Source organism: Lathamus discolor, chromosome Z (genome assembly GCF_037157495.1).
Source record: "Lathamus discolor isolate bLatDis1 chromosome Z, bLatDis1.hap1, whole genome shotgun sequence".
NCBI lineage: Eukaryota > Metazoa > Chordata > Aves > Psittaciformes > Psittacidae > Lathamus > Lathamus discolor.
The window spans coordinates 88,812,847-88,827,962 of NC_088909.1; the positions used below are offsets into that span (position 1 = coordinate 88,812,847).

General features: G+C 39.5%; 1 protein-coding gene across 1 annotated transcript in view; it reads right to left on the reverse strand.

The window, feature by feature from the left end:
• Positions 1-859: 859 nt before the first annotated feature.
• The window catches only part of CWC27 (CWC27 spliceosome associated cyclophilin), a 127,392-nt gene continuing 113,135 nt past the window's right edge, over positions 860-15,116 (reverse strand). The window contains exon 14 of the mRNA XM_065662354.1: positions 860-1,275. Coding sequence (XP_065518426.1) covers positions 1,113-1,275 — 163 coding nt within the window. The 3' untranslated portion in view covers positions 860-1,112. The remainder of the gene's footprint in view (positions 1,276-15,116) is intronic.

The window sequence follows — 15,116 nt, forward strand, 5'->3', positions numbered from 1 at the left end:
TAAGGACACCATACCTTACTGAACTTGTTCTAAAAACAACATCAGCAAAACGCTCCTCTCGTCGCACTTTTTAATGACCTTGCTCACTTCTGCTCACTCTTCTTTAGCTATTGCCCATATGAGTAGTTGATACTTCTGTGGTATCGGAAATGCTGTAAGGAAGGAAAACTGAAAATTCCCATTTTTTCTGTAAAAATAATTGCACACAAGGGGAAAAAAAATCTGTGCAAAGTCTATAAACTGGAAACTTGAGATGTTTGTTTTTAGATAGTAAAATAATAATTAAAACCCGGGTTATATTTTTTCTGAGATTCATCACAATTTTTTAATTTCTGTATTGGACTAATTAATAAACCAATCCTCATTACCAGCTACTTTGCAGTGAAAATTCTACCAGAGGGATGTTTCTGGTATAGTGACAATTTAAGCAACCACTGCAGATTTAACTTTTGTTCATGTGGTACACATTGTGAACTAACGCTCCTAAAATTATGTATTATCCCAGCTTCCCAAACTGGAAATCTGTTTTGGAATATGTCTTTCAAAAGAAGGAGAATATGACCAAATTCTCAAATTAAACTTAGGTTTGTTTCAAGAAAGCTGAGACTGTTCTAAGGATTTCTGCAAGTGCACCACTGTATCCCTGCAACAGTGGTAAAGGCAGGGTTTATTGTCCTATGTTTATATGCATCTTCAAAAAATAGTAAGTATGATTTCAGAAAATCTTAAGAAGTCTGCAGATAGGGCTTCTGGTTTCACCCTTACTTAGACAAATTCTTACTATTTTGAAAACTTTCTGTTTGCTGTATGTTTATGAAATAGTGATGGTGACTATAGCAATCAAAAGTTCAGATGAAAGTAATGTCAGATGTTTTATTAAACATGTAATTCTATAAACCTTCAAAGAGGTTGGACAATAAATGCAATGACAGCATTTGACTGCACAGCTTATGAAACAAGTGGTAGCTGTGCTTCACAACTGCACGACAGGTTCTTGAGAAATTCTTTTTCACACTTGTCCCGTGATATTTTTAGGAACTACAGCTTAGAAAAGAGCCAGCGCTTTACCGCAGTCAGTTTCCAAGACAGCTCTGGCTAGCTTTACATTCTTTTTATCTCCTTTCCTTTTTTTCTCTCATTATCTTCTTGCTTTCTTCTCTTCTCCTCTTAGTTACAGGATTCCGTGGATCATAGATCTCAAAAGTGTCTTCATCTTGCATACTTGCATCTTTCACCTTTCTGCTTCTATCTTCAAACTGAAGTATATGTGACATCCTACAAAAATAAAACATAGGTCAAACTCAGTGAAAGAACAGGAAGTTATGATATGTAATTACGATGTGCATAACAAGATCATAGCACCGTGACCTACTTTTGTGTGTAGCACAAAAGATCCAAACTGGTTTTCTTTCTTTCTTTCACTGTTGTTTTTGTGGGGTTTTTTTGTTTTTTTTTTTTTTTTTTTGTTTTTTTTTTTTTAGTTGACCCTAAATATTATAATGTAACCACTTTTGTGAAGACCCATTTTGAAACGTACACCTAGAGTTTGCTCTGCTGGGTTTTTTCATGTGATGAACTCTCTTGTCTTGTCTTTTGCTATCTTACAAATCTTTGCAAATGTACTGACTGTTTTTCCCAGAAATAGGGAGTGAATGTTTCTCAAGTTTTCCCATTAGTCACTCTGGAGTTCCTTTCACTGTTAGGGCTTTACAAAATGGGGAAAGAGATAGCATGGAAAATGCTTGAAGGAGGTACACAGAAGATCAAAAAGGGAATGCTTCATGTGCTGCTGCTCCACCTTAATGTAGTTCAGATCTTACTTTTCAATTCTTTGAATACCAGACTAAACTAAATCTTTGCTCAATCCAATGTTTTTCCACTTTTGATCAAAAATTTCCCACCATTAGATATTTCTCTATCTCAGCAAATTCCAGCAACCTGAAAAGTTCACCACTACCAAGCTCAAGAAGTGAACCTCAGGAGGTTCAACAAGGACAAATGCAAAGTCTTGCATGTGGGCTGGGGCAAGGGAACTTGCATCAATACAAGCTGTGGGATGAAGGGATTGAGAGCAGTCCTGTGGAGAAGGACTTGAGGGTACTGATGGATGAAAACCTGAACACAAGTTGGCTTCAGTGTGCACTCACAGCCCACAGGCAAACCGTATCCTGGGCTGCATCAAAAGAAGCATGGTCAGCAGGTCACGGGAGATGATTCTCCCCCTCTATTCTGCTCTGTTGAGAACCCAACTGGAGCACTCCATCCAGCTCTCGAGTCCTCAGTACAGAAAGACATGGACCTGTTGGAGCAGGTCTAGAGGAGGTCCACAATGATCAGAGGGATGTAACACCTATGAGGAAGGACTGAGAGAGTTGCATTTTTCTGCCTGGAGAAGATAAGGCTCTGGAGAGACCTTCTAGCAGCCTTTCAGTACTTAAATGGGGCCTACAAGATAGATGAGGACAGACGTTTTAGTAGGACCTGTTGCAATGGGACACAGGTTTTAAACTAAAAGAGAATAGATTTGGACTAGATATATGGAAACAATATAAGCTGGTGGTGAGGCACTGGAACAGATTGCCCAGAGAGGTGCTTGATACCCCATCCATGGAAACATTCAAGGTCAGGTTGGATGGTGCTCTAAGTAACCTGGTCTAGTGGAAGATGTCCCTGCTCTTTGACGGGAAGTTGGACTAGATGACCTTTAGATGTCCCTTCCAAGCCAAACTACTCTATGATTCTATGACAACATGGAGTCAGATGTTTGTTAGCTGTAGCCAGGCAAGAAAGCCTGGAGCTTATCAACTATGGCCTTATTAGCAGGTGTCACTGAGGTGACAATTTTCAGAAGCTGTCGGAAAACTAGGAGTGTTAGCTTAGACAAATCTTAAACAAAATGATAAATTATTTACTCAAAAGAGAGAGAGATGGGAGGAAGAGAGAAGAAAACCAAACCAAAGTTGCTTATAAGTTAACTGACTGTAAACCTATTGATCTTTACTGACAAGATAACAAGACTTTTGAATATACAGTTGTAGAAAAGCTGCTACTTATGACCCAAGAGTACAAGTATAAAGTCCATATGCTCAATTAAAAACCTCCCAGCAAACCAAACCAAACAACCAAAAGGTTTTTAAGTGAAAACAAACATGCCTAGGCAAAATCTGCATTCTATGTTTGTGTTCTCTATTAATCAGTTGCAAAAACATCTTTGATGGGACAACTTAAAATTAACTATACTGAACTTAATCTGAGCATATCAATCTTTATAGAACCATAAAATCAGAATGGTTCGGGTTGGAAAAAATCCTCGAAAATCCAGGAAAAACAAGTCAGTATTCAGAATGGAAGTTTTCTGGCCAATGGAATACTGGTTTATCAGTCTCTTGAAACAGGTTGCCCAGAGAAGTTGTGGTTGCCCCATCCCTGGAAGCGTTCAAGGCCAGACTGGATGGGGCTTTGAGCAACCAGATCTAGTGGGAGGTGTCCCTGCCTGTGGCAGGGGGCTGGAACTGGATGATCTTTAAGGTTCCTTCCAACCCAGACCATTTTATGATTCTATGTAAGAGTTCTTGAATTAAACATGTTTTTCAAAGAGCTCCAGTGCAAATCTCCATACACAAAGAAAGGGAGGGAAGAAGAACCAGCTCACTTACTGTAGATTACAATACTGTACTATTAGAGAAACTAGACAAAATTCAAAGCTATAGATTATAACGGATCTGTTGGAATGCTTTAGTGTCCTGGGTTTACCCAGACAAGAAAAATCTTAAAAACAAAAATTGAGACTTTTCATCACAACTGATTCTTGACATGAGGGTTTCATAAATCTCTTATTGTACAGCATTGTTAGCATTGCATGCATGTTGCCCTGTCCTATGAAAATGCTTAGGAGTTGTTTCAAGTGTATAAAACTTCAGTAGTTTATAACCCTGTACACACTATTAACACAAAAACTTATTTTTTTAGTCATATCTACAATTCAGAATAACATAATGTACCATCAGGGTGACTCATGATTGTGTATTTGTAGTTTAATTATAAAAACATTGTCTCACAGTGGAGGGACTGAAGTAATTTATTTTAGTTAACATGCTTTCTGCATTTGTCATATTTTTCTCAACTTATTAAAGATGAGCAGTTGAACATTTTTTGAAGAAACACATACCAAATCACACTATCTGAGACTGAATTCAAATATGGTCTAAAGAGATGGAGTCATTCTTTAGTGAGTGGTTTTAGAGTGTGTCACATGAGTGTATGTAGAAAAGTAGTCACATTCAGCCATTTCATCAACCAACAGCATATTTGGAGGACACAACTAATAGGAATTAAAAATAAATAAATTTCTACATCTTGGGTCAGGCCATACTGTGTCCCAGGTAGCTTGCGAATTAGATGCAGTAGATTCAGACTTAGTAATGTTTACTTCTTTCCAAGAGCTGAAAGAAGTCATAGTCTCTGACTCCTATTCATAACTTTCCACTGAGGGGCTCCCAGCTGTGATTAAAAATAAGTCAATATTAAGAAACTTTTTGATATTCCTAGAATCAATTTCAGATGCAGCATCTCATAGGTAAAGCAAAATAAACATAGACTGCGGTGGACATAAAAAAAAACCAAACCACGAGCTTTCCTGATGTGAATTAAAGCTTATTTTTGCAAGTCACACATTTTCACGGGTAGGGCTTGTTTACATCTATGTAAATGGCAAATCATACTTAATCGTGTTTGTTTTTTTTTTTTTTTTAAATCAAATTGTTTTCTTTTTTAATGAACATGGGAAGTATTTAATAATAATTTCTATATGAATTACTTGAATTTACAGTATTCTGACCCAACGCCCTTCAACAAAAATTTGTGCTTGCAAAATTTTCCGAGTGCGGAGTTAGGGCTGCAATTCCACAAATACAGGCTACTTGAGACTTTCGTTCTTCAATTTATAGCTCTCTTCCCTTCTGCATGCTCCTGTGTTCAGCAGGGAGCTGGCTGCCCAGCCATACTTCTGCAGTCACTGTGCTGAAAGCTCTAACTTCATGTCTTTATCTCTGTCTTTGGGAACCTGCTAGCTTGTGCTTATCATGGCTTGTTGGCAGTTAATTTTAAACGAGTGAGGCATACAACTTTAAAACACTTTTTTTTTTTTTTTTTTTTTTTTTTTTCAGAATTGGAAGGGTATTGATATTCCCAAGTAATGCTTTTTGCAACAGTCAGCAAACAAGACTGCTTCTTCAATTACACGAATTGCAGCTCCTGTGTGTCCTTGAGTTTGTCAATACTCCCACACAAAACTCGAAAGAAAAAAAAGGTTCTGCAGCTTAGGGTTTTTTTGCTTGAAACTAGTTTTAATAAAATAGCTTGCCAAACCAGATGATTCTGGGTTTAAAGTATCTGGGTGTTCAAACTGTTGACTTCCTTTAGAAGAAGTAACCACAACATTAATTTCTTAACCTGTTTTATTAAGACAGTGCTGCAAAACAGAACCAGCAATCTTAGCATGGATTTATTGCTGGAGAGCATTGTTTTTTATGCCAGCCAGATGATAGCATCCTACAGGTTAATCACTATCATACCCCATGTAATGGCGGAGCAGCTGTTCTGCTGTGCTGAACTTATTTCCTTCAGTGTTACTAAAGGACATTCAGTACTTGGCTCTCTTCTCTATTTAAAAAATGAAATGTCTTGAAACATTAGACTAAAATACCTGAATACATTTAATACAGTTTCAGAGACAGCACAAGATTGCAAAGGCATGTGGATACTCTCCTGGCCTATTGATAGTCCCAGGTAATGCTTTTTGCAACAGTCAGCGAACAAGACTGCTTCTTCAATTATGAGAATTGCAGCCCCTGTATGTCCTTAAGCTGTGGTAACTAATACATTACTTTGGTGATCACTCTGATTACCTTCTAGGAGGTAACAAGGAGAATGCTGGCTGCAAATGAAGCTAACAAATAAACTGTTTCTCTGATAGTCTACCATAGGCAACAACGTATTTACCAACTGCACATCAAAGAACAAACTCCATCTACACAGTGTTCTCAAGGGAGACTCAAGCTGTTTATTCAGGAGACAGATCATGTTCTTTTGAACTACTGTAGTGAGATGGTACTTGTAAGAAAAGATATGATATACAGTAATGCCCCTGGTGTTCAGATGTGCGAGTCATGCACTGGATCTGAACCATATGCCAGCTGCTGACAGGTGGCAGTCATGTTAAGTGTAGCATAAACAGAAGTCTGGTATCACAACAACTCTGTCCTTTCCAGAACTGCCCTTTGGAAGAAACTAAAGTGGCAGTCGGTGAGCTGAAATTCAGCAAGAGCAAGTAAGCACTCTGCTTTCGCACGGGTGATGAAGCTCCGATCTCCAGGTACAAATGCACTGCACGTATCAGTGTTTTTTATACTAACTGAATGAAAGTGACAAGCTGCACTGCTTAATTCCACACTTGCTTATCAAACTGTTACCAGCTCATCTACTGCCCGTTCAACTTCCCTTGCACACTATATAGAGTTCCCTTGAACTCTATACAGCATGCTGTTTGCTGCCTCTGACACTGCAGGTGAGAGCCTGGGACAGCATCTTGCTCTCACCTATGCCAGTATTTTAAACAGATGAGCTTTGTGGTAAATCACCAACAGGTGTGGACAAAAGTGATGTTCTCCCAACCCTGTTGTGAGGGTAGCGGCTTTTGCCAGGCAGGCAGTAACTTCTTAAGCAGGATTCATTTGGAGGTGCCTGCACAAAACATGGCAGCTGTTGATATATCCTTTGTTTCTGCAATCAGTAGGGGTCAAGAAAAAGTAACACAGCTTTTCAGTTTTCAGATGCAGAACTGTATGTTACTGTGTTACAGACAGTATACCCGAATTGGTGCTAAGAACACTGGTAAAAAAGCACGTACTGCTTTTAAATGCAGAATGAGTTAAGCAACCAATTACATTCCATAAAATTCACAGTGTTAATGCTTTCAGCACCTCATGAAACAATGGTAATCCAATCACTAGTTCAGAAGCGATAACGATGCTAATCTACATGACTGAGATAATATACAAAGACTTCTCTAAAAAAAGAGCATCCATCCTTCTCTGGCTGATGAGTCAGAAGTGGTTAACAAGGAACATCAGGACCCAACCCTTGCATGATTTACTCAGAAGAAAATGGGCAGTAGTTAGGTAAAAGGTAATTTTGACAGAGGGTAGCAGGACCAGGGACTCAAGACCCACCCACTAAAAAGAGACTGAGCCTTCATGCCTAATTAGCATGAAAGGCAAGAGGGACTTTTAACCAATAAAGGATGGCATACTAATTAATGAACAAATTGTGTAACTCTCAACCAATGCTCACTGATTTGTCAAAATGTTTAAATAGCTTAAAGTTACAATTATCAGGGTGCTTGATTTGTAGAGACTTGGACAGAGACCCTGAGCAGAATAAACAATGTCTCCTTTCTAAACAAGACTGTGTCCTTCCTTTAGAAAGCCCCCAAATGGCAACAGTATCAGAATTTTGCAAATTATTGCTACATTTTATGAAAGTTGTTTGCTCTCTCCATCAGGATGCTTAAAATGAACAAAGCAGAAGTATTTGTGTAAAGAAATTCTGTTTTATCTTGCATTTTACAGACTGTCTAAACGAAAAAGAGAGACCAGTATAGACCATAACTGCCATTTGCTTCCCAGTTCAACATCACTTGCAGGTAACATGCTACCCAATCTAATTACCACCAATGCACTATATATTTAGAAGAAAAATGATGAGAGGCACTCTAGCACTACTGCTTTCCTTAAATTGCATTATATTTGCCATCACCATTTGCCTTCAAATATTCTAAATGGGTATGTTAAACTCTAAGCATTAATGTAGGAAACACTGCAACATCCTCACGATATGTAAGCAGTGGGTAGAAATGTAGCTAATGTGAAGAGATGAGAAAATCCACAGATCAAAGCAAACTGAGATCTCTCTCCTAAGAAAAAAAAAAAAAAAATGTCTGTTCTGGAAGAATGGACTCCATGGCACTCTCTTCACTACCAGAGTAGTGGGTGGCACAAAAGAGGAGAAGCAGCTGAGAAACACTGAGAGACAGTTGACAGACCAACAAGGAAAATAATTTGAGGCAGGTAAAGACTAAAAAAACAAAAGTACAAGAGTGCAACACAAAAACAGAGAAAAAGAGACTGATCAAAATGTAAATAAAATGAAGAAAAATGTCAAATGACAACCGAAAACCAGCAAAAATTTTGAACCAAGACAAGAGAACAAGAGTACAAACAAGACAAAAATAATGTCAAAACTATAAAACAATTGGAAATTTGAAGGAGTAATAGAATCATAGAATCATACAACAGTTAGGGTTGGAAAGGACCTCAAGATCATCTAGTTCCAACCCCCATGCCATGGGCAGGGACACCTCACACTAAACCATCCCACCCAAGGCTTCATCCAACCTGGCCTTGAACACCGCCAGGGATGGAGCACTCACAGCCTCCCAGGGCAACCCATTCCAGTGCCTCACCACCCTCACAGGAAAGCATTTCCTCCTTATATCCAATCTAAACTTCCCCTGTTTAAGTTTTAACCCATTACCCCTTGTCCTGTCACTACAGTCCCTAATGAAGAGTCCCTCCCCAGCATCCCTATAGGCCCCCTTCAGGTACTGGAATAATATGTGGCCATAGGTTTTTTGCTGTGATTGCTACCACTAAGAGATATCACCCTTTCTTGTTTTACTGCTTGCTTCCACCATTCCACATTCCTTTGTTCCTCTTCTCCTATCTCTTTTCCTAATGATTATTGATCCCTCCAATCCTTTTGTACATTCCTAAAACCTTATGTTTTTCAAATTTATTGACTTGCTATTTAAAAAGAGAGATAAAATTTGCTATTCAGGTCTAACTAAATTAAAATAATTAGTAAATTCCATGTAACTTTCTAATTTTTTCTAAAAAAAAAAAAAAAAAAAAAGAAAACGCTTAGAAAAGTATTACAAGGAGAGGTGCCATGTTTGACCTTGTGCTCACCAACAGGGAAGGGCTTGTTAAGAATGTGGTACTCCAGGGCAGCGTTGGATGCAGCGATCACGAGATGGTCGAATTTGAGATCCCCAGGAGAGTGAGAAGAGCGTGCAGCAAGCTCACTGCCCTGGACTTCAAAAGAGCAGACTTTGGCCTCTTCAGAAGCCTGCTTAGTAAGGTTCCATGGGATATAGCCCTGGAGGGCAGGGGGGCCCAAGACTCTTAGTTGATATTCAAGGATCACCTGCTACAAGCTCAGGAGTGCTGCATCCCAACTAGAAGGAAGTGCAGCAGGAGAGCCAGGAGACCTCCTTGGATGGATAAGGAGCTGCTGAGGAAAATTCAAAGGAAAAAAGAGGCTTATAAAAAATGGAAGCAAGGACAGGCGGCCTGGGTAGAGTACAGGGATGTTGTCCAGGAAGCTAGGGACCAGGTTAGGAAGGCTAAGGCCCAGTTAGAATTAAACCTAGCCGGGGATGTTAAGGATAATAGGAAGGGATTCTACAGGTACGTAGCAAACAAAAAACAGACTAGGGACAACAGAGGTCCCCTGAGGAAGCTTTTGGGAGAACTGGCTACACAGGATTTGGAGAAGGCTGAGGTTCTGAATGACTTCTTCGACTCGGTCTTCACTGGTAAAGGCACTGACTGCACCACCCAGTTCTTAGAAGGCAGATGCAGGGACTGTGAGAATGAAGACCTTGGGCCCACTGTAGGAGAGGATCTGGTTCAAGACCATCTTCAAAATCTGAATGCGCACAAGTCCATGGGACCTGATGGAATCCATCCGCGGGTCCTGAAGGAGCTGGCGAATGAAATTGCTAAGCCACTGGCCATGGTATTTGAAAAATCATGGCAGTCAGGTGAAGTTCCCGACGACTGGAAAAAGGGAAATATAACCCCCATTTTCAAGAAGGGGAAAATGGATGACCCAGGGAATTACAGACCAGTCAGTCTCACCTCTGTGCCTGGCAAAATCTTGGAGCAGATTCTCCTGCAAGGCATGCTAAGGCACATGAAAAACAACAAGGTGCTTGGTGACAGCCAGCATGGCTTCACTAAGGGGAAATCCTGCCTGACCAATTTGCTGGCCTTCTATGATGGGGCTACAGAATTGATGGACAAGGGTAAAGCAGTTGATGTCATCTACCTGGACTTGTGCAAAGTGTTTGACACTGTCCCACACAACATCCTTGTCTCTAAATTGGAGAGATATCAATTTGATGGATGGACCACCCGGTGGATAAAGAACTGGCTGGACGGCTGCACACAAAGAGTTGTGGTCAATGGCTTGATGTCCGGCTGGAGACCGGTAACGAATGGTGTCCCTCAGGGATCGGTGTTGGGACCGGTCTTGTTTAACATCTTCATCGCTGACATGGACAGTGGGATTGAGTGCGCCCTCAGCAAGTTTGCCAATGACACCAAGCTGTGTGGTCCGGTTGATACGCTGGAGGGAAGGGATGCCATCCAGAGGGACCTTGACATGCTTGTGAGGTGGGCTGATGCCAACCTTATGAAGTTCAACCACGACAAGCGCAAGGTCCTACACCTGGGTCGGAGCAACCCCAGGCACAGCTACAGACTGGGCAAAGAAGAGATTCAGAGCGGCCCTGCAGAAAAGGACTTGGGGTTGCTGGTTGATGAGAAAATGAACATCAGCCGCCAGTGTGCGCTCGCAGCCCAGAAAGCCAACCGTATCCTGGGCTGCATCAAAAGGAGCATGACCAGCAGGTCGAAGGAGGTGATCCTGCCCCTCTACTCTGCTCTTGTGAGACCTCACCTGGAGTATTGTGTGCAGTTCTGGTGTCCTCAACATAAAAAGGACATGGAACTGCTGGAACAAGTCCAGAGGAGGGCCACGAGGATGATCAGGGGACTGGAGCACCTCCTGTATGAAGACAGGCTGAGGAAGTTGGGGCTGTTCAGCCTGGAGAAGAGAAGGCTGCGTGGAGACCTCATAGCAGCCTTCCAGTACCTGAAGGGGGCCTATGGGGATGCTGGGGAGGGACTCTTCGTCAGGGACTGTAGTGACAGGACAAGGGTAACGGGTTAAAACTTAAACAGGGGAAGTTCAGATTGGATATAAGGAGGAAATTCTTTCCTGTTAGGATGGTGAGGCACTGGAATGGGTTGCCCAGGGAGGTTGTGAGTGCTCCATCCCTGGTGGTGTTCAAGGCCAGGTTGGATGAAGCCTTTTGTGGGATGGTTCAGTGTGAGGTGTCCCTGCCCATGGCAGGGGGGTTAGAACTAGATGATCTTAAGGTCCTTTCCAACCCTAACTATTCTATGATTCTATGATTCTCTTCCAACAATTACTACAAATACAGATATTTGCCATACTGCTGTCAACTTCACAGGTTAAGTATTAAATTTTGCATCAAAATAACACTGTTTCAACCCATATTAGTGAATACAGGACAGAGCACATATTTTACACTGAAATTCAGATTTCACCATTGCTATTAATACTCCCACCCCTAAATGAGGTTTATTTTATTTCTGCAAGACCCAAAATTATTATTCCAGCTTCCAGATGAATGAAGTACTATTAGTCTATAGTATTCTAGCATTTGGATGTTAACAATGGACATAATGGATTATTGCTGCTCTTGCACATAGCAGAAATCTCCCCAGTTCTAAGCAAGCAAAACTGATAAAAATATGCTTTAAAAATATAATGCAAAGTCCGACAGTACACTTCTATTAACTTTAGTAGCTCTTTGAGATTGTATTACAATTATTGGAGGACGAAGAAATGGATTTAAACTCTTCAGAATAACCAGCAAGCTGCGGGTCCTCTACAGGCCAAAGAATGAATTGTTTGTATTTTCTCTCAGTGTACACCTACAGCATAAAATGTTCAGAACTTCTGCAGGTATTTCTAACATGTTACTACGTTGACATATTCTATTTGAAATGTCAAACTCAATTGAATGTTATATGCTCAGTTTTACCTGAACATATTAACTGTGAAAATATAAGAAACTAATAATTTCATTAAATAGGTGGTATCCAGGTCATAAACCCCCAAAAGATACTTCAGTTTTTACAAAGCTAACAACAAAGTTAACTCTTCCTTGTGAAGACTACTGTAACAGAGCATCTTTCCATTGTTCAAGATAGCATTAAGTATTTATTTTCCTCCTGAAATAAGATTTATTTGTAAATAACCTTCTGAGAGAAAGGGAAAATCAACTTAACTACTAAAAACCTCATCCAATTCAAAAGATAACAAAAGCAGTGGGGAAAATGTGATTAGTTCTCATAGTATCAGAATTAGAAACACATAAACCCATGATGACCTATGATTCTAAGCAGCAAATATTTTTCTATTAAAAATTCAGCTATCCTATTTTTATATCACATCTGTTCCATGACAATTCATATATACTATTTAGACTATATCCTTATCCCCTTCTAAAAGATGTTAAGTAGTTTGATGAAAGAAGCTGGGTGCTTTAAATAGACAGCTGCTCCTAGCAGAGTAGACTGGTATGGAAGACTATAATGCATATTCCAGATGTTTTTCCAGACAGTGTACCAGCGTAGAAAAACTTTACACAGCATTTACTATAAGGACATGGGAACCGCCACACCGGAATAGACCAATGATCCATCCAGTCTAGCATCCTGTCTCTGCCAATAGCTTGTACAATATCTGATACTCTAGAAGTCAGCAAATCACCTTCCCAAATTAACTTGGTCACTACTCTATCACCAGAGCAGAGTCAGTGTGAGGGGAAGGACAGGAGAGCATTTCTAGCACAAAAACACTCAGATTTTTACACAGCATTCTCTGTACACACTTCCTTCTCTTTTGTCCCTTCCCCTCCCCCTTCTGAATATGTCCAGATCTTTACTTTTTACACTTCACTGAATGAGGTGAAGCTGGGGTGCTTGAAAAGGTGTGTAAATACACTGGAAGCTTAAGATAGGCTATTAAAGATTTAAAAGATTATTTATTCATTCTTCACTAGGCTTGCTGGCAATAAATAAAACATAAGATTTCCAGACAGTAAATGTAACACTAGATATCCCTTGAGTAAAGCATGGATCATCTCTGAATTTAAGTCAAACAGTAGTTGATTCCAGGCCCAGATGCCTAGTCCAAATAAACTCAGACATGGAGGAATTAACAAAAAATAAACAAACAAAAAAGCCTACCCCAAATACTCTGAGTTTCTCAGGCATGCAGAAGAGCTAGAAGCAATAAATATACGACTTCAGCAGCACAATTTGTTAATACAAAATTACTGACTGAAGCAGCAGGCTAGCAGCTAGCATTTACATATCAAGGTTTGACCACATTCTAGCAGTAGAGAGAAGGTGGAAAAGGGTTTTTTTTTGCCTTTAAATGTTAGAGGCAGTACTAAAACCCAAACAAATGCTGTTTTTTTTCTGAACAGAAAAGAAACCCTTCTTTACAATCTGTTTCTAATACAGACCTCTGGCATTCATTTATCCTTTGTAACAATCAAGTAAGTATTTTGTCAAGTTTTTTAAAATGTAGTTGAGTAAATCAATGGCCTTAGCAGGAGAGACCTAATATAGAGCCAGTTTTTCCAGACTAGTGGAGGAACCTTGGCTCAAGTCTGGATGGGAGGAGGGGAGCAAACATGGCTTTAATCCATCTTTGTGCCTCACTGGCATAAATTACAGCAGCACTTTTTCTTTCATTCCCCAAGCTAGCATCGGCATGTGAAAAAGACTGCTGCTTAGTTTTCAGGAGCTTACTATGTTTGTTACAGTAAAGCTTCTGCAACTGAATCTGCAGAGACTGGTGCTAATCTTGAGGAAGCCATGTTTCATAATCCTCAGTCTTAGGTATTATAGCAAAGAAAGAGATTGCATTTTAGAAAAGATGTATAAAAGTAGCTTTATGAAAGAAATATAATCAGTATTTTTAGGTGTTTATCCAGGATAATTTCACTATGCCAAGTTTAACAGTAGATGCTGTAATAAATAGGAAATCCTGGAAACAAACTGTGGAAGACATTCTCACATATATGTGGAGTAGATACTAACAGTGTGCATTATGATTTAGTTCTTAATATAAATGCAATCTTCCAATATAAAAACAGTCTGATGAACTTCAACATTTACCTGATTCTGAAAAAGCAATTTAATAAAAAAACCCCAAAGAACGTAACACCAAACCCCCCTTAAACTCAAGCTAATTCTAGCCTGCTCTCTCCAACACACATCAGAAAGGTGGTGCCTTGATACTTTTTTTAGTCCTTAATCTCTCACAGCCACAAATCCTTTCACTGGGGGAATGCAAAGTAAGTGAAACACTGTGTATTCCCACTCCCAACTGACTTCTCACTGAAACCAATGCTAAATATCCTGAGATGTTTTCCTTACCTTATTAGCAAAAACATTTTCTGAAGAAGATCAAGGACATAGCAATTGGTGCTGGACAGAACATACAGATTTGTTTGTTTGTTCTGGAGTAAAATATAACTGTCTCTACAAACTGGGTAGAAAATTATACAGCCAAATTGCAATGAATGTCCTGGCAGACAGTGCTGAGCTGCCCAATGTTGTCACAATATTTAATTGGCCTTAATGGTAATTTTACAAAATTCAGAAAGAGGAACAGATGAGAGAGTTTGACATATATAAACCAGACTGCAAAATAGGTTCTACTGAATTTTAGGTCAGACCCATTCCGTTATTTTTTGCTATAATCAGCTGACTGGATCAATGCAAAATTGTATTTTGTGACAAAGAAGACATCTTTGAATGCCTTTTAAGAGCCGCAATTTTAAACAACCTATTTAAGTGAACAGTGACATCAAATTTCCACATGAATTGTTTTTAATACTTGTTATCTTAAATGAGGTTTGTCATAAATAACTAAGATGACAATAGTCATGCCAACATCAGCATTACACAACATGCACATGAAACAATCTATTAAGCAAGATCTGAAATGCTTTTTTGTTTGGGATGGAAGACCTTTACTCACATAATTTTCACAAGAACCTTTTAACTGTAAATTGATTCACTTCGATTTTAAAAAATGCCTGTTTTTCCTATCCTCAAATTAACCAACATTTAGAATAGCTCAGACTGAATAAAGGTAACTAA